Source organism: Cygnus olor, chromosome 7 (assembly GCF_009769625.2).
Source record: "Cygnus olor isolate bCygOlo1 chromosome 7, bCygOlo1.pri.v2, whole genome shotgun sequence".
NCBI lineage: Eukaryota > Metazoa > Chordata > Aves > Anseriformes > Anatidae > Cygnus > Cygnus olor.
In genome coordinates, this window is record NC_049175.1 from 16,218,910 (window position 1) to 16,244,357 (window position 25,448).

At 43.4% G+C, this 25,448-nt stretch overlaps 1 protein-coding gene across 3 annotated transcripts; it reads left to right on the forward strand.

The window, feature by feature from the left end:
• Window positions 1-12: 12 nt before the first annotated feature.
• On the forward strand, window positions 13-24,667 carry MINPP1 (multiple inositol-polyphosphate phosphatase 1). 3 transcript variants are annotated; one of them, XR_005821529.1, is made up of 6 exons: window positions 13-582; window positions 880-1,068; window positions 1,971-2,068; window positions 3,896-4,029; window positions 20,627-21,710; window positions 23,207-24,667. XR_005821529.1 is itself a non-coding variant. In XM_040563871.1 (5 exons), exons 1-5 carry the CDS (start codon window positions 36-38, stop codon window positions 21,024-21,026), a joined length of 1,368 nt encoding a protein of 455 aa, XP_040419805.1. In that variant the 5' UTR covers window positions 13-35; the 3' UTR covers window positions 21,027-24,667. The 3 variants fall into 3 exon arrangements, 1 of the variants encoding a protein (XP_040419805.1); XR_005821530.1 differs by having other exon boundaries at window positions 23,605-24,667; XM_040563871.1 differs by having other exon boundaries at window positions 20,627-24,667.
• Window positions 24,668-25,448: the final 781 nt, after the last annotated feature.

Consider the following 25,448-nt stretch of genomic DNA (forward strand, 5'->3'; position numbering starts at 1 on the left):
GCCCGCCCGCTCCTCCTCTTCCTGCAGCCGCCGCCATGGCGCCGCGCCGCGCTGCCGCCTGCCTCCTGCCGCTGCTGATGGCCGCGGCGGCGAGCGCGGGGCTCGGCGGCTACTTCGGCACCAAGTCCCGCTACGAGGAGGTGAACCCGCACCTGGCGGAGGACCCGCTGTCCCTGGGGCCCGTGGCCGCCGGGGCGCGGCTGCCCGCCGCCTGCGCCCCGCTGCAGCTCCGCGCCCTGCTCCGCCACGGCACCCGCTACCCCACGGCCGGGCAGATCCGCCGCCTGGCCGAGCTGCACGGCCGCCTCCGCCGCCGCCCGGCCGCCGCCGCCGCCGCCTGCCCCGCCGCCGCCGCCCTGGCCGCCTGGCAGATGTGGTACGAGGAGAGCCTCGACGGGCGGCTGGCGCCGCAGGGCCGCCGCGACATGGAGCACCTGGCCCGCCGCCTCGCCGCCCGCTTCCCCGCGCTCTTCGCCGCCCGCCGCCGCCTGGCGCTGGCCAGCAGCTCCAAGCACCGCTGCCTGCAGAGCAGCGCCGCCTTCCGCCGCGGCCTCGGGCCCTCCCTCAGCCTCGGCGGCGACGGTGAGCCCGCCCGCCGCCTCCCGCGGAGCGCCGGGGGTGCGGGGGGCCGGGGGGCGCCGCGGCCCGCGCCGCCCCGCTCGGGGCTGAGGGAGCCGCGAGGCCGGCCCCGGGCGGAGGCGGCGGCGCCCCGGCCCCCTCGGGGACAGCGGCGGCCGTCGGGTGTCGCGGCCGCCCGCAGCCTTCCGCCAGCCGCCCCTTCGTGGGCGGCGGGACCCCGGCGCTCCAGCGCAGCCTCCCCTTCGCTGGTCGCTTGCCAGGGGAAGGAGCGCTGCGCTGAGAACGGGTTTTTGCTTTCAGAGTCGGAGATCGAAGTGAACGACGCCTTGATGAGGTTTTTCGATCACTGCGACAAGTTCGTAGCCTTCGTGGAGGAGAACGATACAGCAATGCACCAAGTGAATGCCTTCAAAGAGGGGCCTGAGATGAGGAAGGTTTTGGAAAAGGTAGCAAGTGCCTTGTGTTTGCCAGTGGAGGAGTTAAACGCAGGTAATGAGTGCCTGTTTCATGTCACTACAGGGCTGAGTCTGACTGAAAAGAATTCCAAAATGCTTTGTAGTTATGCAGAGTAGGTAACTTTAAATATGCACTAAACTAGGCTAGTCGCAGTGATGAGGAATGAAATGCGTGAGGTGTACGAAATGTATGTCAGTGTTGCAATAGCGAATGCTTGTTAGTCAATGGTCAAAACACCATTCAAAATATCTTTCTTACTATGGTACAGGTGATACCATCTTTACCTTTATCTTAAGGGATATGACGTTATGTTTTTAGTGCTTCTTTTGTAAAACAGGTTACAATTCAAACACCCAAATAACCCATGGAAAAGGTGGACCTGTACGTCCACATCGCACCTTCACTTGCCCAGAAAAGAAGTGCCAGGTTTCCTGCTGTGGTTAAATGATGGGGGAGCCCTCAGAAGTAGGCATACTGCTCTCCTTTCCAACATCCCCCTAAAGACGCAATCCCAAAGCTGCAGCGCTCTGCTATGTAAACTCAGCTATTAATGCAGAGCTTGAGTAGTGATAGCCAAAGACTGCTCTGCATCAAGCAGACACTTTCCACCCACTCTTGCATCTTTTGTGGTGATAAGGACACACCAGCAATCAACACCTATAGCATGTACATCAGCAGGTGTACAGTGTTAGGTGTGGAATGTGCTCTGTTTTTTCCCCCCTCCTGCCAAATGTAATGTGAAGACTTGCAGTCTGAATTTGGTTTCTGCACAATAACGGTTGAAAACTTTTTTTTTTGTTGGGCTTGGCCTTTGGACTGGTGATTGTTTTCATCACTAACTTGTAATTACCTCTAGTTTTAGGGGAAAGTTGGGAGAAAGTTGCTAGTTCTGTAGTGGTGGTTTATCTTTTGCTGGTTTCTTGGATTTATTGCAGATCTTGTTCAAGTGGCTTTTCTCACCTGCTCATATGAGTTGGCTATAAAAAATGTGACCTCCCCATGGTGTTCGCTCTTCAGTGAAGAGGATGCCAAGGTAGGTGCTGAATGTAGAGGGGAGAGAGATTTGAGAAGCCTTCAAAAGATGTCTTAATGTTCAGATATGATCCTTTGCAAAGTCAGAAGTTGTAAGTTCTGTGCCCCTTGTTCTTCAACCTATTGAAGAGCTTCTTTGGTCTACAAAGAACTCTGGATCAATCTAACAGTAGGACTGAAATACCCTTCTTCATTCCGACTTAAATACTGGTGCAGCTTTGATTCATCCTGGTTAATTTTTTTTTTTTTTTCCATTGCACTTAATTCATATAATGCCTTTTTTTCCGTAACACCTGAAATGCTGTGGACAACTGTGTTTTGCATATAATACTTTCGTATGATAAAATGCCTCAATTCTAGAGGACAGCAAATGAGGTCTTACAGATCCTCTAAGACTTCTTTCTAGTTGGTTTTGGTGACCATCAGATCTCGAAACCTAATGCCTGTCAATAAAGCTTGTAGAACTTGGATAAATATGAATTGCTTTGGATTCCCCTTTTTGAAAAAAGTATCTGATTACTTTTTAGAGTTCTTTGGGTCAAGAGAGATGGGGATTAAGGGCGATGACGTTTATTTAGCACTCCGGAACATGTGGTAAGGTCCCTGCAGAGGCTCCAAAGTAAGCTTAGCAGCCCTGGAGAAGAGGGAGGACCTCTGCATAGACAGACGTGAGGTAGACATAAGGGTAGGCAATGGAGTCAGGAGTTAAGTGGCCACCTCTCAAAAAGGAGGTGGGTTAGCATGGACTTGTGCCGAGACCTGTCCCATTCACTATTTCTATAAGTAACTTAGCAGAGAGGTGGGAAAATTTGCTGATTAAACAGAGTTACTTGGGATATTAAGAATATGGGGTGTTTGAAAAGCTTTGCAGATGGACCCTGCAAGGTTGAATTGCCCAGCAGTACAGTGGCAGATGGTGTTCAGTGTAAAATGATGCAATGGGATAAGAAGATAAAACTTCATTTAGGTGGCAGGTACTCAGATCAATTTTTTGCCACTTAGAAGTGAAATTTTGGTGCTGTAAATACATGAAAATGGCAGGTCAGCTACAATGGAGTTAATGAATAAAAATTAAAAAGAATTTTAATGCTGATAAGAAAGGGAATAGAGAAAAACAAGGAGAGCTTCATGTGCTCTTACATGAATCTAAGATGCAGTTCTCTCTTGAGATGTATGTGGTTTTGGTCTCCCACATCTCAAAGAGGACAGAATCTGACAAACTACTGAAGCAATGGAGTTGTTTCCATTTGAAGAATGATTAATTAAGCTGGGGATCTTTGACCTTCATAAAATTTTCAACTGCAAATCAGAAATGCTACAGTGGTGGATAGTGATTGTCTTGTCATGTACAGTAACTAAAAGGTAACAAATAAAGCTAGCAGGAGGTTCCAATGAAACTTTTTTTTTTCCACATTTAGAAGCCAATCTGCAGGATACTGTTAAGGCTAAAACTTGATATGCTGAAAAGGGAAATTGCGCTGCTGTGGGGGAGAATCTACTGAAGTCTATTAAATTTCTAGAAAACCAACTAATTGCTTAAAGCCCTGGGCTAAAAATTACTGCAGTGTGGGGAAACGTGTGTGCCATTTTCCGTAGCCCTGATTCTGAGCAGGGTTGCACACAAAATGCTGAATCTGGTGGCTCTTTGGTCTGATCATTGTGTCAGGTTTCATGCAAAAACAGTTTGAGCTGGAACCTTGTTTTTTATTTTATTTTATTTTTCAAAGAATTGTTTATTTCGTTCAGTGTGCAGTAGCGTCATTGCTCTGTGTTGTGTTTTTTTTCTACTTTGTGCAGTAGTAAAAATTTGTGAACTGTGTAACTTCAGGTACTGGAATACTTGAATGACCTGAAGCAATACTGGAAGAGAGGATATGGCTATGACATCAATAGTCGCTCCAGCTGCATTTTATTCCAAGATATCTTCCAGCAGTTGGACAAAGCGGTGGAAGAGAGCAAAAGGTAAATAAAAAAAAAAAAAGGCCTTTTGTGTTGACTGCAAGCTTTCTGTGATCAATCCTGAGTTAAATTTAATGCGAATAGAAGTAAAACATTTCCAAACGTAATGATGTTAGGAGAGTTTGGTTTAGGAGAATTTGTAATGGAGAAAATCAAATGCTTAATAGAGCAGTATTACTGTAAAGAGTATATATATTTTTTCTTCCACTGATGTTCTTGTGCATAACAAATTTATTTCCATATTTTAACCTATTGATCTGCACAGGCCTCCAAGGGACAGCCAATTACTGTGTCTGACAATGGTATTCTGTGTGTCCTGCACAGTTTGAGGAGAGGCCATTGAGTTAAAACAATGAACTTTCTGTTCAAAAAGTCTTCATTAAAAAACATTTGTGGTGCAAATGGGAGGACTCTGTGTTGGAAAAAGTCCCCGTGATACATTCTGTTTTCTCTATTTATGGTCTTTGGTGCGAAAATCTTTCTTTCTACATGTGTTTGATTTGAATCTCTTGCACTATTAAAGCTTTCTGTTCAGATTAAACATGCTTAAATGTAATTACAGAAAAATAAATAGACCAAATCAGTCCAAACACTTGGTGACTCTAGAGCAGAACCACTGGTTGCAGAATCCCCAGTCTTGAGCTGTAACAGCAAACCAGCCTTTGTCATGCCTGCTTCTTTTTAACTACAGAAGGGCAAACTTCAGGTGGTATACTCAGTGCCTTGTAGAAACAGGAGAAACACTCTTCAGTCCTGAAGTTGTTGTAAATGCCTTGGGTTGTTGCATGAATCTAAAGCTGGTGATTTAGCCAGCCAGTCCAAGAACTCTTTCTTGCATATTTGGTTTCACATCCTTATTCTTCTACAGCAAAACCGCCATTTGGGAGCAACATTGTAGGTGTAGGAAGATGTTAGACATTACAAGTAACTATTAGTAGACTTAAAGATACCACAAGCACCTTCAAAGGATGGTGGTCTGACAAAGTGGTTTGTATTCATGTAGTTACATGATTTGACAACAGTTATCCTGTGTCAGTGGAGGAAGAATAGCAGTGGTACTGCTTCCGCTAAGTTGTGCAGCCCTCAAAAAAGCCTTTCTAGTGCCATGGGTGTAACTGCCCTTATGCTTCCTTACAAATTAAAGATGGGATGCCTGTGCTGTTTTTCTGTATTGTTTAGTCCTGTCAGCTGGTATCAGTCAGCAGTAGCGATCTGTTGTGGCATGGAGAAAACAGCGTAGAAAACAAAGGCTTCAATTACAGTTTGAGATGTTTATGTCACAGAATTACCTGCATTTGCTTTCACGTGCCAGTAATATATTTTTTGAGAGCTGCTTTAGGTTTAAATACAATGCCTTCATATGAGAATTAATTTACAACCTGTGTGAATGCTTGTCATTCAAACAGAGGAGTTACAAATTTCATAGCTTAGTGATCAACCACGTGAATTAGTACCTCAGTAGGTAAGTAAGTGTTTACCAAAGTACATAAAATCGAGGACATATCAAGATTGTATAAATATTGTACCTTTAAATAGTTTGTAGGAATCAATTTATGAGTAACTGTAACTTATAATAAGCAAATTCAGCTTTGAATTGCAAATATTAGTTATATGCAGCAGAAGTTCTTGCATTCCTAGCATCCTCGGGACTTTACTTCTAAATTTAGTATATTAAAGTAGATCTACGTAATACCCAGCAGAAAAATACTATTTTTTTAATATATATATTTCAGAAAGAAAAGCATGAGTAACTGATGTCTGAGGATGTATGTATGGATTTTTTTGCTTGATAACACTTTAGAAAGCACTTTCTTTCCTTTCAGTTGTCAGATTGAAATTACAAGTATCATTGACATTTTGGAGTAGAGGAATGATCCATACAGTTGTGGATTCTCCCTCCTTGGAGATCTTCAAAGGCCACCATGGCATAGTCCTGGGCAAGCTGCTCTGGGTGTTCTGTGATGCTGATCATTTCGCAGCAGAGAGGACTGCAAAGAAGTTGTGTTCCTTCAGATGTTTGCCGACTGAGGGTCCAAGTTAGATGTGAGCAGTGATAGAAGAACCATGTATTAAGTCAATTGAAGCATAATTCTCAAACTCATGCTTGGCTTTTTTGCTGTGCTTCCATGTTGGATGCAGAGAGATGTGCTGTGTTGATCACCAGATTGTGGAGTTGCAGGAATGTGGAAGTCATGCTTTGTACACAGCATGGTTTCTTTGATCTAAAGTGGAGTTCTCTCTCAGCAAAACAATCCAAGTACTATCTATCTTAATTACTTTCTGGGATTCACATAGAAAATCCAACTGAGGTGTCCTTTTTAACAGAGTATCAGCTTAGTAAAGCGGGAATTGAAAATGTGCCTTTTGAGATCTACATGCAGGCTTTTTCAATGCTAGCATCCTTGTTGGTTCCTTGATCCTGCTCTAATGGTTATGTGAGTGCCAGGAAGGGGCTGTCCACGGCTAGAGGTGAGGGCTGAGGAGGGCAGCATGTGGCCCTCTACCTTTCTGAATCAGCGCTGTGCTGCGCACCAGCCAGCACAAAGGAGACAACCCTGTTCATTTTGCCATGAACGGGTTAAAATGCAGCAGTTGCAAGCATGAAATAAGGTTGGTTTTGGGGACTAGTTGCTGTGGGGGAAAGGTGGGCAGCAGGAAGTGGCTGGTGATGGCAACCCCTCTGCGGCCAAGCTGGCTTAAGACATTGTGCTTTCAAATGATTGCGTTGGCATTTGGAAATCCAAGGCTGTCAGTCAGTGATCCCTCTCGTTTTGATAGTGGTAGAGTCAAAGCTGTGGTTATGCTAGATTGCCCTTTAAATAAACCTTCCCTGCGTCCTTTCTTCAGCCTACTAGGGAGCTAAATAAAAGATGCATTAGGCCGCAGGTCATTAGCATCCAACTGCGAACAGATTGACAGGCACACTGCTGTGATTGCCTCTGTCGTATGCTGTGTCTCTGCCTCTATGAAGACAGAAGGTAAGAACTGGGAATAAGAAGATGAAGTGCAGGTTAAAAGAAAAGCAGACAAGCAAAACCCTTAAGACCCTTCCGCCTTTCTGAAAAGTGAAAAATAACTTCTTAACATAGCTTGACTCGTGTGAGGAGAACAATCGGTTTTGTTTGCTTTTAGTGTATTTACTCCTTGAACACTGACAGCCTTTCAATCCTTAAATTACATTGACTATAAAGGAGCTGTGTGCGTTTTAACTGTGTATAAGATATCCCTGTTAGATTAATAATACTAATATTTAAGAAAAAGTCGTAGTTGACAAAATCCATTGCACCTGTGATTTATTGAGAAGTAGATTAGCAGTCCCTAAATTACAAGAGCAGAGCCTGGGGGACGAGCAGGCGTTAGAGGCAGCATACTAAAGGACAGACAGTTTCCTCCTGCATTTCGGCTTTGGCTGCACAAGCTCAGTCACGGCATGTCAGTCTCTTTGTTGTGTTGCTGCCCCAGAGGGAAGCAGGTAGAGAGTTTGTGTGTGTGTAATGAATGGGAACCCTAAAAATCTTGCAGAATTCAAAGCTTGGTGAGCAGTCTGTTTACTGGATCCCTTCCTAAGTGGTAACTGAAAACTTCCGCAGTGCCTTGTACAGAAGGAGCATGTAACCCCATCCCATGACATCAGGTGGCAGTCTTAAAACACTGAAGACTTGATCTGAATTGGATAGCCTGTGCACTTAAAATTATATGGACAATCTGTCACCGCCAATGGAGAACAGCTTGTATCTCTTGTGGTCTAAAGAGTAGAGTTGCAATTAATGCTTTTTCACCTAAGGAAAGAGACTTATCCAGGATCCTGCAGCAATTTGAGAGTACGGCTGAGAACAAGAAACCATAGAAATGAAAATTATGCCTGCATTTTTAACAGTAGAAAATACTTGGTTGTGCATGTGCCGGTTGCTTTTTATTTTTAGTGGTACAGCGCAACAGGTTAAATACATCTGCAGCACTTTATTACTCAGAAAAAGAACCTGTGTGGTGATGAAATGTTGTCTCATTTAGCTGTGTCAAACACTGATTTTAACTCTGTTTTGTTCTGCAACTGTAAGAATAATTTTACTTCCAGAACCTTATCTTTGCTCCAGGTTCTCCCGTCTTTCTGAAAAGTTTAATTTGGGCTATCCAGAAGCAGAAGGGGGAGCATTTCTGTTCCAGCAAGAAGTTAGAGCATGTGAATTTGCCAGTCTGCTCTAGTTTTGTCAGTGGAGAATGGTGCTGGCAGCTCTGCATTTTATTGCATACTTCAAATACTTATTTTTAGTAGTTTTGTCCTGTTTTCATTCCTAGTCACAGCTGAATTAAAAAGAAAGTTTTTACTGTAACCCTGTTTCTTCCATGAAACTTTTCTTGACCTTGCAATCTGATTGTTCACCAGCCTTCAAGTTATTTGCCTAATTTGTCACCTTGTTAAAGCTCACTCTTCTTTCTTCTGGAGAAAACATCTGCTGGTGATTAGTCTACCCTTAAGAAAATTACGAAAATCTCTCCAATTTTCGAGATTTTGACTATAAGACCATCAGAGAGTTGGCATTTGCTGAGCCACCTGAGTTACAACTTCAGTGTCTTGGATTTGAATATCTAGCGTCATTTCAGATGCACAGCGTTATCTGACTTTTATCCTACTTGCCAGTCTTTTAGGGATACTTTTCATGTGAAGGCATCTGCAGTACTAATAAATATCTGTGGCTAATAAGTCCCACCATCAGTTTGCAGCGAAAAAGTTTTGGACATTTGAGGATCTTTAATATCATATATATTCCAAGAGAACAGCTGTTTTAAACCACCAGTATTCTCCACTGTGTAGGTCTTGCTGTACAGCAAAGTGGCTGTGAAGGCTGTGAAAGGATTTTCACTGTAGACTTACTCTTGTCAACTGTCCCCATCCAGAGGGCCATTGGAAAGATACTGCAGTACCTGTCTGTGCTCAGGAGCTGGGGCCTGATGCTGCGTTTACTGATAGTTGTACTAGTGACCACCTACTGTCAGCACACTCATGCAGGGACCCTATTCTTCTGCATCCTCAGTAGCAATAGAATGTAAATGTCCAGTAAAGGTTAATTCTTTGGTGGAAAACATCTTTTCCTCAAGACCTTACCACCATTGCAATAGGGTCTTTCAGGATGACATTCCTCCATACCTTTTCGCCTGTCTGTAAGGAAATGTAGTAGTCACGTTTCTAGGGTGAGGTCAGGGGCTCTATTCCTTAAAAATCATCTTAATTAAAAAAAAAAAAAGTTGTATCATAGGAGTTGACTGTAACTTTAAACCAGGTGAGTTGTGCTGAAATGGCATAATTGAGCAGTTGTCTGAGTCCATAAAGCACTTTGTTTTTGTGAAGAGAGAAGAACTGAATTCTTCCCAAGCCTGCCTGTTACACAAAAAACCCAATCAGGCTATGCAGCTATGTGGCAAAGAAGCCCATGGGGTAATATTCTTCCCTAACCTGTTGTTTTTTTTCCCCTTCTGGAGCCTTACTGAAAGTGTCCCTACTCCTCATTATAAGTAGAAGGTGTTGTACCTGCAAAACTGCCAGGTAGCAATGCATATGTTCATGCCCACTTGCTGTTGTGCTGCTGTGTAAGAATCCGTGCAAGGCTGCTCTTAACCAGACGGTGTTTTTTTGGAGTTATTTGTTCTATTTGCCAGAGCTGTGGTTCTGGGGAGGGCTTTGACAATGGTATAAAGAGGAGTGATCAGTGAGTATCTCCTTGCCTTGGAAGAAGCTTTGAGTTCCTTGTGGCACATCTGTGGGCCCCAGCATGTATCCAACCAGTGAAGAGCAGCATCTGGAGACCCACACCCTTTAGGATAGGTGCAGAACGTCAAAATAGTAATTAGGAGAGAAGCATTTTGTTGCTGTTGCTTTGGAGCATTCCTCAAGTGTTTGATACGTTCTCAACTCAGCATCAGTTGTGCAAGTTGTGGATAGTTAAAGCCCAAAACCTGTTAAGATTTTCCCTCCTAGCATGGTGCTGATGGTAGGAATAACCATACCCTGAATCTCCTCTGTCCCTCTTGATTGCCCCAGCAACTTTTCAATCTGTTAGCCAAGCTTCACAGTAGTCTAGAAGGTGTGTGTACTGCTCTGCCAATAGGACCTGTACGTGTTGGTGAGAAATCAGTGTTTTGGTAGTTACTGCAATATGAAGCTGCTAATCTTAGACAAATGTAGCAACCTCAGTAGCTACACAATTGAGCAAGGGAGGGTTTGAAAAGTTGGTTGTGGTATACTTTGCATATCAAAGAATCACCCAGGTTGGAAGAGACCTCCAACATCACCTAGCCCAACCTCTGACCTAACACTAACAAGTCCTCCACTAAACCAGATCACTAAGCTCTACATCTAAACGTCTTTTCAAGACCTCCAGGGATGGTGACTCAACCACTTCCCTGGGCAGCCCATTCCAATGCCTAACAACCCTTTCAGTAAAGAAGTTCTTCCTAATATCCAACCTAAACCTCCCCTGGCACAACTTTAGCCCATTCCACCCCAAAAAAGAAGCACTCACACAACCCCTGAGAATCGGCAAGAGCTGTTTATTGCTGGGACATCTTGCAGGCAAGCCTGCGGGATGTCCGTGGTGTTTGGTGGCTCCAAGCTAATGCTTGCGATGGAGCCGAGCAACGAGCAGGGGGCTCGCCAGGCACTCCTGCGATGCTGTTGGTGCTCTCGGATGGCAGAGCACAAAGACATGCCGCAGTAGTCCCAGGCCTGTTCTGGCAGAGGTGGATCCACTTCCATCTGTTCCTCCACATCTGGTGGATCCAGCTCCATGGGCTCCACGGTGCTGGGCAGAAGGCTAAGCCAGTCCTTGTCCGGGACTGCCCAAACGGGATGCCTTCTGTCCGGAATGTTCTCAGGCCAGGGTGCCGAACCAGGGGGTCGTCCAGTCCCACACCTCGGTCCCACGCCACTGTCGGCTTGATTTTCATGCATGGGTCCGACGCTGCCCTCTCGTTTATGGCCATTACTGGGTCCCGCACTGTGCTCCGGACTATGGGCACGCCTCTGCTCCCCGCGGCTGTCTGCCTGATGCTCCCGCCTTCGCCCCATGTCACCGTTGCTCCTATGGTAAGGCCCAGGCCCCCTGGCGCTGGGTGTGTGAGGGGCCGGCCTGTTCCCCACATCGTTGCGGTGCCAATGGTACCGCCTGTATGTGTCTGTGGGCTGGGCGCCAGAGGTCCCTTGGGCACTGGTGTCTCTTGTGCCACCAGCGCTATCCCTCTGCCCACGACACATCTCCTTCTGCTCAGGTGCATTCCTTCTTGGTGCTTCACCAGACGGCATCGCTGTCCTCGCACACCAAGGAGGCCTGCTGCTCGCCTTGCTCTTCTAGTCTTCCTCCTGCCGCACAGGCTGGCAGTCAGAGGGCCTAGATGCTCAGCGAGTGCTGGGCCAGCTGCAGGGGGCCTGTTTTATAGGGCCGCAGCAAAGTGGTGGCCACTGTGACCTCAGCAAGCCTCCACATTGCCTGTGTGGAGTGGCCCACGCGTGGCCAAAGGCGGCTGTGTTGGGAGCGGCCTGGAAGATGCCCTCACGTGGACAAGGAGGAGGGTTGGGGGGCTGAGGGCCCCTTTTCTGGGGCTGGCTTCCCTGGGCCATTTGGCTTGCCAGAAAGAAAGGCTGCCCCTTGGCCACAGGGACTGTCCTGCACCTCCCATCCTGTGCCCTGGGTTTATTTTTAATACTGCTTTTTAGGCAATTTCATTCTATTCTTTACGGAAAAGACCAGAAGCAAGGTGCATCTTCAGCCCTAATTCCCATGTGCGCTTTGTGCTCCGAGTGAAGAATTTCTTCCTCACATCACATCTCATCTAAATCTCCCCTCCATTTGTTCACAGCCATTATTCCTGGTTCCATGGCTACACTCCCTGATAGAGGCCCTCTCCAGCTTTCTTCTAGGCCACTTTTATGGGTACGGTTAGGTGGCAAAACAGCAGAACCTAGCGAATTTCAGCCTCATCTACCTTGTTCCACACATTCCATATGAAGTTTTCCAGCTCAGGCTCTAGCCTCTCATCAGTGTAACATAGAATCATTAAGGTTGGAAAAGACCTTCAAGACCATCTGGTCCAACCATCACCCTGCTACCAATGTCACCGACTAAAGGATGTCCCTACGCACCAGGTCCAACCTTTCCTTGAACACCCCCAGGGACAGTGACGCCACCACTTCCCTGGGCAACCCATCCAATGCCTGCTCTTTCTGAGAAGAAATGCCTCCTACTTGTTTTAGCTGTTGCAGAGCAGTGCTTACACTGAGTCAAGTACTTTTCAGCTTCTCACACTGCCCTGCCAGCGAGGAGGCTGGGGGTGCAGCAGGAGCTGGGAGGGGACAGAAGCAGGACAGCTGACCCCAGCTGGCCAAAGGGGTATTCCGTACCATGCTGGACAGTTAATGTGGGGTGGCTGGCTGGGGGACGGGAGGGGTACCGGCTGCTCAGGGATAGGCTGGGCATCTGCCTCTTTCTTCATTTTCTACACGACAACCACAGGCTCACCAATTCTGCTCTGGCAGTATTTCACTCTTCCTTCTAAATGGGTTCTGCTGTGCGGTGCTCACACGTCACTTTGACAGCTCCTCACGTGGTGTTTTCCCAAGCGGCACCATAATCCAGGGCATGGCACCGCATCTACCAGCCGGCTGCGGGAATGGCAAGAGCAGCGGTTCACTAGCACCTAACATAATTACTCCTGGGCCAGAACTAGGCAGCTGCCGGGTAGTTATCATGAGTTAAGGAACAATTTCTGTAATAGCAACAGCTACCATAACTGGAATTCCTTAGTACTCTGTCTCAGGCTAAGGGCTAAACAGCTGTTGGACAAAGGGAAAGACTTTCATTTCTAGTTTAGTTATATGGGAGGTTACAGCATATCCATCTAAGAAAATAATTTAATAAAGCTAGTCCTTTTTTGGCAGAGATCTGCACAGATAATACAAGAGCTACTAAGAGGCCAGATGAAGTACATTTTCACCACACTTCCACAAAGAAAAGCTTAACTTAATCATTCAAGGGTAAAGTAACTAACAGTCTAACATTTGCAGCATTAGAATGCATTAGCTAGGTCTTTTGTGTTTCCTGGTTTTACTAAGTTTTATTACCAGATCATCAGCTATTCACTAAAGCTGTTTTATACTTTTTCTTCTAGCTTCAGATATTAAATGTTTGCCTTTCTTGCTCCAAAGGAGAACGTAAAATACCTGTTACTATCTGTACCGTCCAAATGGATTTCTAGAAGGCTCTTCAAACTGGGGGGTACGCTTTCTGGAGCCATCTCAGTGTTTACAGTATGTGGCTAATGCTTCAAAATACTAAGCTTTTGCACACGTTGCTAAATATTTGGTGGTTTCCTCCAAAACTACCCAGGTTCTAGGTATTTAAATGTGTGTGTGTATATACATATATATATATATATATATATATATATATATCTGTGTTTGAACTTAGTTCAAGATTGAAGGTGATCTTTGTAGTTATACCAGGCCGAGCCATAATGTAAACAGCTTAATTTAACAATTTATTGATAGCTTTTATTTTTCTCTGTTACTTCCCTCCCTCTCTGCAGGTCAGTTCACAACAGGAATGATAACTTTCCTGTAGTCATCTAGTAGTAAATACTGTGCCTTAATTGCTCCTTTCAAAATGATGATTCAGTATAAACCAATTCAGTATGTGATCTGAAAACCATTATCTGTTCACAACTGTTTTTTATAGTATATAGGAAGGGAACAGAACAAAAAGTTTCCATGTATTCAGTGGAAACTATACCTGCATTTGAAAAAAAAAACAAAAACACGTTGCTTGGGTCCAAATTGTTCAGTGACTTCTTTCAGTAAGACTCTTGTTTAGTGCTGTGTGTTTCTGCAGTGCAGGCGCTCTACTCTCTGGCTGCATCAGCAGGTTCAGGAGGTCCTGCAGCCCTTGGTGGTGGCTGTAAACTAGTGTGTTCAGTCACCCACCCAGTGGCAAAGGGCTGCGGCACACAAACATAACATTTCAGCCGTGGTATTTGCATTATTTGAAGTGCACGTCATGAGCTGGGGCAGCTGTCGGGTGCAAGGTGGCCCTTGCAGAGCCAGCTCAGAGGTGTCGGTGAACATGTACCTTACTAAAACAGAGTTGCTTGACTTGAGAATACGCGTATGTGCTGGGTGAATGCGTTGCTCAAATAAGATGTTCTTTTCACACAACAGCATGGCAGCTCTACAGGTGGATAGACTGTACAGCTTACGTTAGGGGACCTGAAAAATACTCAGCTCTTGCTTTCATTTTCAGAAAACCAAAGAAATGGGATAATGTTCACTAATAAAACAAGAATGTCTCTAATAGCTTGGCCTTGGCACTTCATACCATATTGCATGTTTTTTTTTATCGCTTCGTCTTTCAAAGACAGGGCTTCTGACATGCTTAAGGGGTGCTTTTGGGGAAAGCAGGTGGAGACGTGAAAGTCTCCGTAGGTGCGTGCAGTGTGTTCACAGCATCCCTATGCCAGGATTTCTGAAGCGTGTGCATGGTTGCTGACTTCTCCCAGATCCTGGGGTAGTCCAGGGGACTTTCCCTGTGAAAGCATCTCTTCATCCATCTGCCTGGACCTAGGCATTTAAAGTATTGCTTATGCCTTTCAAATATTAATCTCAGATTAATTGCCTAATATTTGCATACTCAGAATTGCTCTAAAAAGATAACTCAGCATTTTTATAGTCATAGCCTTTTATCTAAGGAATTCAAAAACAAGGAAAAAAAAAAACTCCTTGGCAATTAACATAAAAATATTTAGCATCAGTATGCTGCTGATACCATAATGCATTTAATCTCAGAGGTCCTTAAGAAGGTGAGAGGTGAGTTCATTTGGAAAGGAGCATTTGAAACTACAGAAGCTATGATGTTAAACACAGTGAAGCTTAGGTAGCTTTGGGTGATTAGCTCTTGTGGAACTAGATATGGGCTGTTGCTTTTTAATGAGGATTTTAAATGAGTTTTGAGTATTCTTGTCAGCTTCTCAAGCTTGCCTTTGCTATGAAGGAGCTCGTGTACGTTCTTGCTGGACAAGAAGAAAATGTTCATCTTGTCAGTGTTTGCGAGGGCATATTGTGTTGGTACTGATTCTGAAAATGAAGGAGCACAGCAGTCTGTTCTACTATTTAAGGTGAAGTTTTGACACAGGAGGGCTTAATACCATTTAACAGATTTTTCTTCTTCTCCCAACTGGTAATACCACTCAGAGCAACACCTCTGAGTATTTCTGCTGCTTCTGAGTCTCACCACTGCCCCAGCATTCCCTGGTCTCTTCTGTTCACTTGCAGATTTAGGGTTCCTCCTGCTGTTTTTTTTCCAGAAATAAATCACTGAGGAAGGTGGTAGGGGTTGAGAATTCATCCCGTAGCTTAAAATACAGGGGTTTGAGTCCTTCATCCTCACTTTTGTGTTGGGGTGGAGATAAGGACAGAACGTGGTCTAAGATTTCTTGTTCAATGGTTGTTAAAACTCTTCTTTGAAGTTACTAGGGGAATTTTTACATGAGGTTTTTAAGGTTGGCCAGGTAAGTGTTGCTGCAGGAAATGTTTCTTCTTATCCCACTATCTCTTGGGGTTTGGGTTGCTTCTAGCCAAAAGTCATGTTAGTGTTTAGGAAAGAAACTTTGCTTAAAAGAAAGGTCATTTCTTCCATACCTAAGGTCCTTCAGTAGTCCTAAAAGAGTAGGAACAATCTAGTGTTGAGGATGGGTGTGCTGAGGCACAAGATTCAGGGTTACCCCCAAGTCTGCCATGAAGAAGGAGAACTGGAAGTTGCCTGAATGATAAATCCCATATCCATGCTTCTCCACAGGGCTCTTTTTTTCCATGGCTAAACTTAGTTTTCAGGATTGTACTGATGAGCATTCAGTAACTTCTTCATTTTCAGCTGTGGTCAGACTTCAAAGGTTACAGCGAGGGCAGTTCAGTAGCTGAAGTCCCCACATCTCATGAATGACCTCTGCTCCTGTTCTGCCCAGTGAGAGCTACTTGTGCTCTGCTGGAAGTTCCTCGTAAAATGAATATGAAACCTATCTCCAGCAATGACCTTGAGACAACTTCTAAATATTTTATTGCAAAGTTTTACGTGCAGTCTCTTCATCTCACTTGAAAGTTGGAAACTTTGGAGATTTTTTTTTCTACTGGTCAGTGTGCTTTCCCAAGTCATTGACTACTGCAGTAAGGGGGGGGAAAAAGTGGCATGGAGTATCATTAGCAGTTACTTGAGTATGATGCAAAGAACTTTGTCTGCCACTGTTAAGTGATACTGAGTAATTAGTTGTTCATAAAGAATATTGAGTGTGGAGATCTCAGGCCTTCAGAATTTTATTAGCTTGTGCTACTGTTTAAATTTATCAGTGTTGTACTGATTGCGTTGTGGGCTCCCGTTTGGACTTTATCAGAAATGTCTGGGCAATAATAACCTTTGCACATGTTCCAAAGAGGCAATCTTTACTGATTTCACCGTAATTAAAAATATTACTGTTTGTGTTTTAACCTTGATGGTGATTTTTATTGTTATCATTAGTTAGTACGAAACCTCAGTCTGAACTGGAGTCATGACCACAGAGATTGAACAGGGAGTGCTTGAGTAGTCCTAGACAGAAATCAAATATCCAGTGCTGGTGAGAAACCAAGGAGGTTGTCAACTACGCTGTGATGAAGAGGCTCTTGAAATCACAGGATTGTATAATATAAGGAAATAGCTTCAATCCCTATAAAAAAAAATAATATGCTGGGATGGCTGTCAATGGGAGAAGTTTGCTTCACCTCCCAAGTGCTGTGACCTTTCAGCATGAGGATTTCAGAAGGTGAAGAGTTGAAATAAAATCTTGAGTTACAGTGAGCATTACTGCCTTGTTTGTTCCATGTTTTGTCTTCGTGAGTTTTTCTTTCCTTGTTCTTTAAAACTTCACTCTGATGTGTGCAACTATGTGTAAGTATGTATGTTATAACTTGTTTTGCTGTTTCGGAAGTGTATGTTTCACTGTTTTGGTTTAAAAAAAACACAAAATGAAACAAGAAGCTACCCACGTTTTTGTGATTTACTCTCATTCTAGAATTGCTGACAGCATCAACTGGAAAGTAACACCAAATCTTGCTGTAAAGCCAGCATGGCTGGCCACAGCATTAAATGCATTTTTCTTAGCATGTCTGATGTTTGGGGGTGTGTATGTGTGAAATCCAGTCCTGGTGGAGTCAGCAATGCCTACATAACAGTAACACTTGTTTTGGAGACTTCAGCAGCATATGTACATTATTAGCTTCCTTGCTTAGTAAACTCTGAGATAGGAACCACTACACTTAGAAACAGGCACGTGTCTAAGGGTGTGCTGCTGGGACGCAATGCAGCTGTACCAAGTTGCCAGAGCCGTGTGGTATTCACCCAAGAGTGCTAAGAGAAGTGGGACAAAATGGCTGAAATGACAGCCAGTGTGCAGTGGTTTCAACCAAGAAGCTTCTGGGGGCTGGCAGGTGTGATGATTTAAAAACCAATAAATAAAGGGTAAATGAAGAAGCATTTCCAGGAGAGAATCAGAATCATAGGCCAATCTAATGGAAATAACACTTGAGGCTAGCATGAATAGGCACCTTGATGTACCGGAGTAGTGTCAGTATGGTTCTTTGAAAAGAAAACATCTCTTGGAGCTCTGGGGAAGGATCAGCAAGCATACCAACAGGGTGACCCGGGAGGTACAGTCTAGATTTCCAAAAAATATTTCAATGGTTTCCTTACCCAAAGAAATCAAGCAGCCTGGAGCTAAGGGGGAAGGTCTTTACATGGGTACAAAAGAAAAATAAAAATGCAAGAAATGGAGGGTAGGGATAGATGATCGATTTTACTGGGAGAGGCAGGTCACCGGTGGAGATATATCTGCAAGGATATCTGGGCTGCTCAGCATGTTGTAAATGACTGGGAAAAAGAGGTGAGAAGTTAAGTGGCATTGCAAATGCAGCACATTTATTCAAGATAAAAACAAGATAAGGCAAATAGTTCTCACTAGGGAGAATTGTAGGAGGATCTTATCAGACCCACTGGACTTGAAAATTGCAGATCTGGCCCAGTCTTCTGAACTGGAAATTGTAGGAGGCCAGAGGAATATCCTTCTGTCTTCTCTAGGCATGCATTTTTGGTTGCTGTTCTCGTTCACTGACTGACAGGAGGGATGTGAATGCATCCTAAAAACTAGTAAGACTTCCCTAAAGATGTGTGTGGAGTGGGGGGATATAAGTGGACTGGTCAAATGAGCAACAGGAGAGAACAAAGAAAGGAGGAAGAAGGAAGGAGAAAGGGATTGAAGGATACGAAAGCTTTACAAGTTGAAAATGAAGTAGTCAGAGGGGAGGGTCGTGAATGAAAAGGGGAGAAATGCAGGCAGGACCTCTGGTTCTGGAGGAGATGGAAGAGGGGCTTCAGTGAGTGGACGCTTTTTCATGTAGCAAAGAGACAGGGTGAAAAACCTTCTGTGGTTGTAACGCTTCTTTTGAACGGGAAACAGGCAGGCTTCTGCATTTTCTTCCTTTTTTTTTTTTTTTTTTCTGAAAGGCTGTGCCTAAGGGATGAGTATGTGCATTGACGTATGTGCATGTCTAAGGAAGATAGGCAGAAGGGTGGCCAGGGAGCAGGGCTGTGCAAGGTGTGTTTCACACTGCACAAACACCATGGCTCTACTGAGCAGGTCACACAGAGCCCATCCTGAAGTCCTGCCAGTCTGGTCAGAGTTCTTATCTGCAGGTAAGCCCCCCTGGTTAAACATTTTTCAGTTGCTTCAGGCTTTGGCTTCGAGCAGAGGAAACACCTCCTTTCCAGGCCAATCAAGATGTGCCTCATCTGTGGGTGGACTTCACTGGCAGCTGGTGAGCAGGAGCGCTGCCAAATGTCACCTTTTGTCTCACGAAAGCTAAATGAGTATTTACACATGCTAGAGCCAGTGACCTGCGCTTCCCAGGGCCGCTTGGAGATGGCTCCAAAAAGCCATCGTCCTTCTCTGCAGCACAGGGCAGATGTTCATCTTTGCTGATGCTTCCTCATGCTGCAAGTCAGCTCTTACCTGTCCTTTGGTTGAACAGCGCGGAACATCTTGTCTAACAAACTGCCTTTTTGTTAGCTTGTGTTAGTGGTTTGAATCATCATCTTAATTTGCTGGCCTGTGTGCTAAGGGAGTGGAATCCTTTTGGTGAGCAAGTATTCCCAAGAATCAGCAATAGCAGTAGACCTGCTTATGAATGGCACTAATAAATTGTGGAGGGAAACTTTTTTTTTTCCTTCCAACCAGTGGTATGCTAGCCACCTGTAAACTGAGATACCTTCCAAAGAGTTGAACTGTATTACAGGGAAAAACAACTGTCAGTATGTTGTTAAAGCATGATTCTTGTTTTAGCACGATATGCGTTGGTGGTCATCGAGACAGGCAAGAAAAACTCTATTTCAAGTCCTGTGCCAGTGTTGGTGCGCCAGGGAGAAAAGCAGCTTGCGTGTTAAGGCACTAATTTGTTTGCCGTGCAGGCAATCAGCGGGTTGTGGTTACGTCAGAGGGAAGTGGGGGTTTACTGTAATTAATCTGCGGATAAGTTTGTGCTTAGGTGTAATTTTCAGCTTGAAACTGAATTGTCACTTACCCTGTATGACAGCAATCAGAAAAGCTTTTACTCCTCAAATCTAGCAAAATTAATGCTAAAACCCTTGAAACTTTCCAGGTCTGAAGTGATGATAATCCATGGGCTTCTCTTCACCACACCTAGGATTAATTTCGGAAGAAGCTTATTAAAAAGACTTGAAAAAAATCTTAATCACTTTAAGTATTTAGAATAGTTAAAGAAAAATACTGTGTTTCAGTAATAAATCATTTGTCTTTGTGGATGAGCTCTCTTCATAGTTCATTATATTTTGTCATTTGGTTACTTTTTGTGTCTCGTTTGCCAGGGAATAACAAAAAAAAACCCTACTGACTAATTATTCCTATTAAACGCACCTCAGCATCCTAGGAAAAGATGTTAGATTTTAGTCACGGGCTTGTATTAAAGCAAATCTTTTAAACCTGTTGTGCTTATTTGGGTAAAATAAAGTAAAATCTCAGGCAGTTTTTCCAAGCAGCCTGTGATGGGAGAATGGTTACACATGTTCACAATGGATCTGTGCTAAGGAAATTTTGAGTAACGGGATGTCCTCGAGCCTTCCTGTGTGCTGACAGTAGACAGACACTCCAGCCGCATCAGATGAAGGGCTAGGTTTGTTTTGCGTGTTAACAAAGCCTTCCAGATTCACTGCCCTTCTCTAAATCCCTGATGGGAAACCTAATTGCGTTTATTGCAAATTTCTACATTCTGTGTAAGATCCAATAGCTTAATGTGGGTCAAAACATAGGTTAGAGAGCTCAGGTACTTTTATTTAAAAAAAAAAAAAAAGCCTGTAGTGTACTGAAATTCTCGAACAGGTTCTTATCGCGCATTGGAGTAAAACAAGTTCAAAGTCTGCTTCTTTAAGCCTTTGCTGCTGACAGCTGTGGTGTTGGTACATTTGTTTTGAAGCACAGGTTCTTGCTGATCCTTTGCTCTTTTTGTTTTTTCTTTTATTAGTTCAAAACCCATTTCTTCACCTTTGATTGTACAAGTTGGGCATGCAGAGACACTTCAGCCACTGCTTGCTCTTATGGGTTTCTTCAAAGATGACGAGCCTCTCAGGGCAAACAATTACATCAGGCAAGCGCATCGGAAATTTCGCACTGGCCGGATTGTGCCTTATGCAGCCAACCTGGTATTTGTGCTTTACCACTGTGATCAAGTGAAAACCTCTAAAGAGGAGTATCAAGTGCAGATGTTGTTGAATGAAAAGCTGATGCCGTTTCATCACTCAAATGAAACCATCTCTACTTACGCAGACTTCAAGGACTATTACAAGGACATCCTTCAAAACTGTCACTTCAAAGAAGTGTGTGAGTTGCCAAAGGTTAATATTACTGCCATTGACGAACTTTGAGGGAATGAAATGGAGTGGATGTTTTGGAAATCGCTCCCAGTTCTCTTCAACAGAAGTTGCGAACAAGCACTTTCTATGATTTGCTGCTGCTGTGTGGACTTTCTAAACTTGCAGATTTGATAGCCGTTACTTCCCTGGGTTGTCTTGGTCAGCTGAATGCACTGTTTGTTTATTACATAAGCAAAAGTACAAAAGCAAATTCTGTAACGGGAATGTCACTGAGTATTTGTAACAAATGTGATGCAAGATGAAGCCTACCGGTATGTTTATGTGTACGAATAAGTAATTTCCTAGGTCATTCCTCTTATGAATGTGCTGTAGATAGATTTAAGAGCTGGGACAATATTTTATTTTGTCAGAGCTGAAGGTGCTTGAACTGATTCAGTATTGCTTTGCATTGCCTTGTTTGTTAGCTGTTGTTTTCCTATGTCAGGCATGAAATAATCCAAATCTGTGAGCATTTTTGTTCCTTTTCCTGAGCCTCTAGGAGGGAGAGGGTACAAACTCCTTCTCCACAGCTGACCAACTTCTCCCTGGACAGCACCACGTGAACATCTCAGTTGGGGACTAAAAGCAGGAGGACTTGCTGTGTTCCTGTGTGCATTATCTGCCTGAAAAGGGCCAACGATTTACAGTTCTTAAAGTCCTCATCGACCCATCCAGCATAGCAAGTTAGCCAGCAGGGTAGGTAAGTTCTCAACAAGAAGGAGCTGGGGAAGAGAGAGGGAGTGGGAAATAGCCACTTTTCCTTTGAAGTGCTCCAGGATATGCAGCAGTTGTTCTCCAGCTGTCTGGTGTTTCCTTTTACTTGACACTATCAATTCCTTGTGTTAAATGTTTGGGCTGGGGCATTCAGGGTAGGCTCTGTTAGGGGTTTGAACATCTCGGTCCTCCTCATATGCTGGCAGTTTTCTTAGAGCCTCTGGCTGGAAGGGACTTCTGGAGGTCTCCAGGCCATCCTGCTTGAAACAGGATTATAGCTAACCCCAAATCTGGGCAAGCTTCTGACTTTGAAAGGTATCTGTCTGAGACCTGAGTTCTGCTAGCATTAAAGCACTGAACCTGGTATCACTTACATAGGCCTTCTATATTTGATATGCCAGCTTGTTCTTGAAATAAAGCTGGTTTTAAAGACGTGAATTGCATAAAGGTACCAGTGATCTTTGAGAGTCTCTGCACTTAAAGCAGGTTTACTTGCTGCTGAAAAATATAGAGTATTTTAGAGTACTACAGTAAAGCAGAAAAAGGAATAACGAAGATAATTGTCCAGAAATGCCTGAAATAAAAAAAGCAAGACAAGTTAAAATCCCTTCATTGTCCCTAAGGGAACAGCTGGGTGAACAAGCTGTCCCAAAACAAATGAGGGTGTGGTTTTATGGTGCTCCTGCAATGAGCACTTGCACCCTATAACGAGTGCTCCAGAGCTCAGCCCATAAAGTGAGGGGTAGTTTGCTGTGTTCACTGGGGAGGGGGGGGTGGAGGGGTGGCATAAGTGGTTACAGCAGGGTATTGTATGCAATATAAACATTTATACCCTCATTTACTTCAGGGTAGCCTCACCTGCAGAACTGAGAGCTTAACTGTTGAAAAAAAAAAAAAAAAGAGAGAGAGAGAGAAAGAAACCTGGAATGGTTCACAATTTAGAAATTAAGTCTGCAGTGGTTTTTTTTTTTTGTTGTTTGTTTGTTTGTTTTTTTTCCTAGAGGATTTAGGCTTCTGTCACTTGTTTTTATGTAGCCGTATTAAACAAACAAACAAAAAAATCTGAGTTTACATATCTGTAAGTTAAGGAACAATTGAAAACCTGTTTTTTAGAGTATCATTTTACCAGTGAAATGATTGTGATGACTTTTTTCATCTGTTTTTGCTGTCGTAACTTAAGTTAGGGGCTCTCCTTACAGTGTGACACAGAAACCTGTTTTGTTAGTGCACTGACTTCTATGGAGACCGTGGTTCTGCTCACTGAAGATACTCATAAAAAATGGTGAATATTTTAGCATAAATATCCTGGTAAAATACTTGTGTATTTTAGCTCTGTGGATCTGTTTCTGAAATAGGTGAATGGCTAGGGAGGAAATCAGTACTTAAACACACATAGGAATGTAGGTCAGGATAATTGTCAGCAGCAGCATAAAAGTTTTACTGCTGTTTTATATCAGCTTTATGTGTCTCCTTTTTAGCATGATCCTGCTTTGAGACTGAGTCAATTGATCATAAGAGGCATCTGCCACAGTAATTTTGAACTTTATTGCAGGACAATGTTTGAGGCAAGCTACAAAGAATAAACCTTGTTTAAAGGCAGTAAAGTTTGGTAAATAGCAGATGTAAGATTGAGAAAATTCACCTTTGAACAATTTTTTGTGGATGAGTCATCCTATTCTGTGATGAGTCATGCTGAGAACAGAAGGGATGAAAGCCTGACTGCCGGAGATGAATGGAAAATTTACATTTGTCGGTTTTGTGTTGGATTGATTTTACCCATCCTATTTGTTAAAAGATAAGGCTGCCTTCTTTGCAGAGGAAGAATACATTACCCTCTTTTTTTTCTTCTTTTTTTTCTTTTTCTATCATGTGCCAGACAAGGTGGAAGAACCAAATAATCCCTTCTGTAGTGAAACATCATTCGCTTCTGCATTAAAGTTGATAGTATGATAAATAAATATTGGGCAAGGGACTTCACAGATGACTCTTCAGAGGCTGTTCCCTATTTTGCCTAGGAGTACAGGTCCACTGTATCTCTTGCATAATGGATGTATCTTCAGTGGCTATCACCAATTAACTGAGGAGAAACATGTGCCATTTGGTTTGTACGGGTCTGTATTTACAGGCTGCACTGACTCACTCAGCTGGCATAACTAGAGGCTGAATGTGGAAACTTGGCACAACTGTAGCAACAGGAGTGTTTGGACCTGTGTATATGTGCTAGGCACTTGTCCATGTGACTAATTCGCACTGCTAGGGATGTGACTTCAGGATGACCCTGTTATTAAAAAAAAACACAAAAAAACTCAAAACACACACACAGAGCAAAACAACCAAAAATACATGTGTATGTCTAAAAAGGAAAACTAAAACAGATCAAAGTATTTCCTTAAAGTTGGCACTAGCTCAGTGAGCAGGGTGTGAAGAGGCTACCACATCTAATGGCACCGCAAGTTACCACATCCTGAAAAAGCCCTGCATGGAAAACGATGCTTTCTCTTCCCTCACGCATCTCTGACAGAACACCTCGAGTCAGTCCTCCAGTGAAGACTCCGTTTGTAACTTTACTCAAACTGGAACCTTTCATTTATGAAAAATACTGACAGTGTTCTTGGACACTGGCATTGAATGCATTTGAAATATATTTAATTTTGCTGTATGTCTAAAGCTTTACTAATGTTTCTGGCAAACTCATTTTTCCTTCTTTTTAAGTACTGTTACTGTAATTCTGGTAAGCATGGAGCTGCCTAATCGCTGTATGCGACATGAATTCGTGATAATGTGGGACTAACTGGATGCATTTTGAGAACTCATTTTGGATTTTTAGTGCTGTGAAATAAAACTGCACACTTTCTTCATCTGTTTTATCAGCAATAATAATAATGTGATCTGTAGCATCGTGGCTGTGTTCTGCTTCAAATACATTTGGTAAGTTGCTATTACTTGCACTGGTGTCTCTGGTTATTTTGAATCTTCACATTGCTGAGTGATTACTATTAAAATATCTTAATTAGCTTTTTACTTCCTCATTTTGAGGTGAGTGAAAACTAATTCTCGTTTCCTGGAGCCCTGATTTAAAAAAAAACACAGCGATAGCTTCCTGACAAGCTTTTCACAGACACTACTGTACTGCGCAAAATGTGTAGAAATGTCTTGTGTTTTGAAGTGCAGTGAACATTACACACATTTTTGTGCTGTCCAGAATCTGCTGCAGTATTATTTTTGTAGACATTATGACCCACTCAATAAGAAATCGAAGCTGTTGATTTGATAAAGAAGAATTGCAAACATACATCATGCGGTACTTTCTAACCTGTCCTTTCTTGTAGGTATTTAGCAACAGATCCTTATTATTGAGTATCCATTAGTTACTTAATTTGTTAATTCTCTGATTAGCTGTACATAAAAATGAAGCTTTGCCTGCAATGCTCGTGTACTGAGGATGCAACACTTTCATAAACGTGCTGTGACTGGACTGACATAATCTTTGACCAAAGACTCTTTCTTCATTTCTCAGAAGTATTAGTCTGTAAGACAGTTTGAAATAGAAAACGATTGATGCTGTTTTGTTTAACATACCTGTATAGTCATAGGAACAGATATAAAGTGACTCTAACCATGTCTGACTTGCTTTTCGGAAAAAAAAAACAGTAACACCCCCGTACACATACTGTCTTTTAAAAAAAATTATTATGTATTAAACATTCATTTTGTTAATTG

Coding starts and splice junctions, on each gene's coding strand:
- MINPP1 (XM_040563871.1), top strand. CDS start 36: ATGGCGCCGCGCCGCGCTGCCGCCTGCCTCCTGCCGCTGCTGATGGCC. Junction 1,069..1,970: donor AGTGGAGGAGTTAAACGCAG/GTAATGAGTGCC, acceptor GATTTATTGCAG/ATCTTGTTCAAGTGGCTTTT. Junction 4,030..20,626: donor GCGGTGGAAGAGAGCAAAAG/GTAAATAAAAAA, acceptor TTCTTTTATTAG/TTCAAAACCCATTTCTTCAC.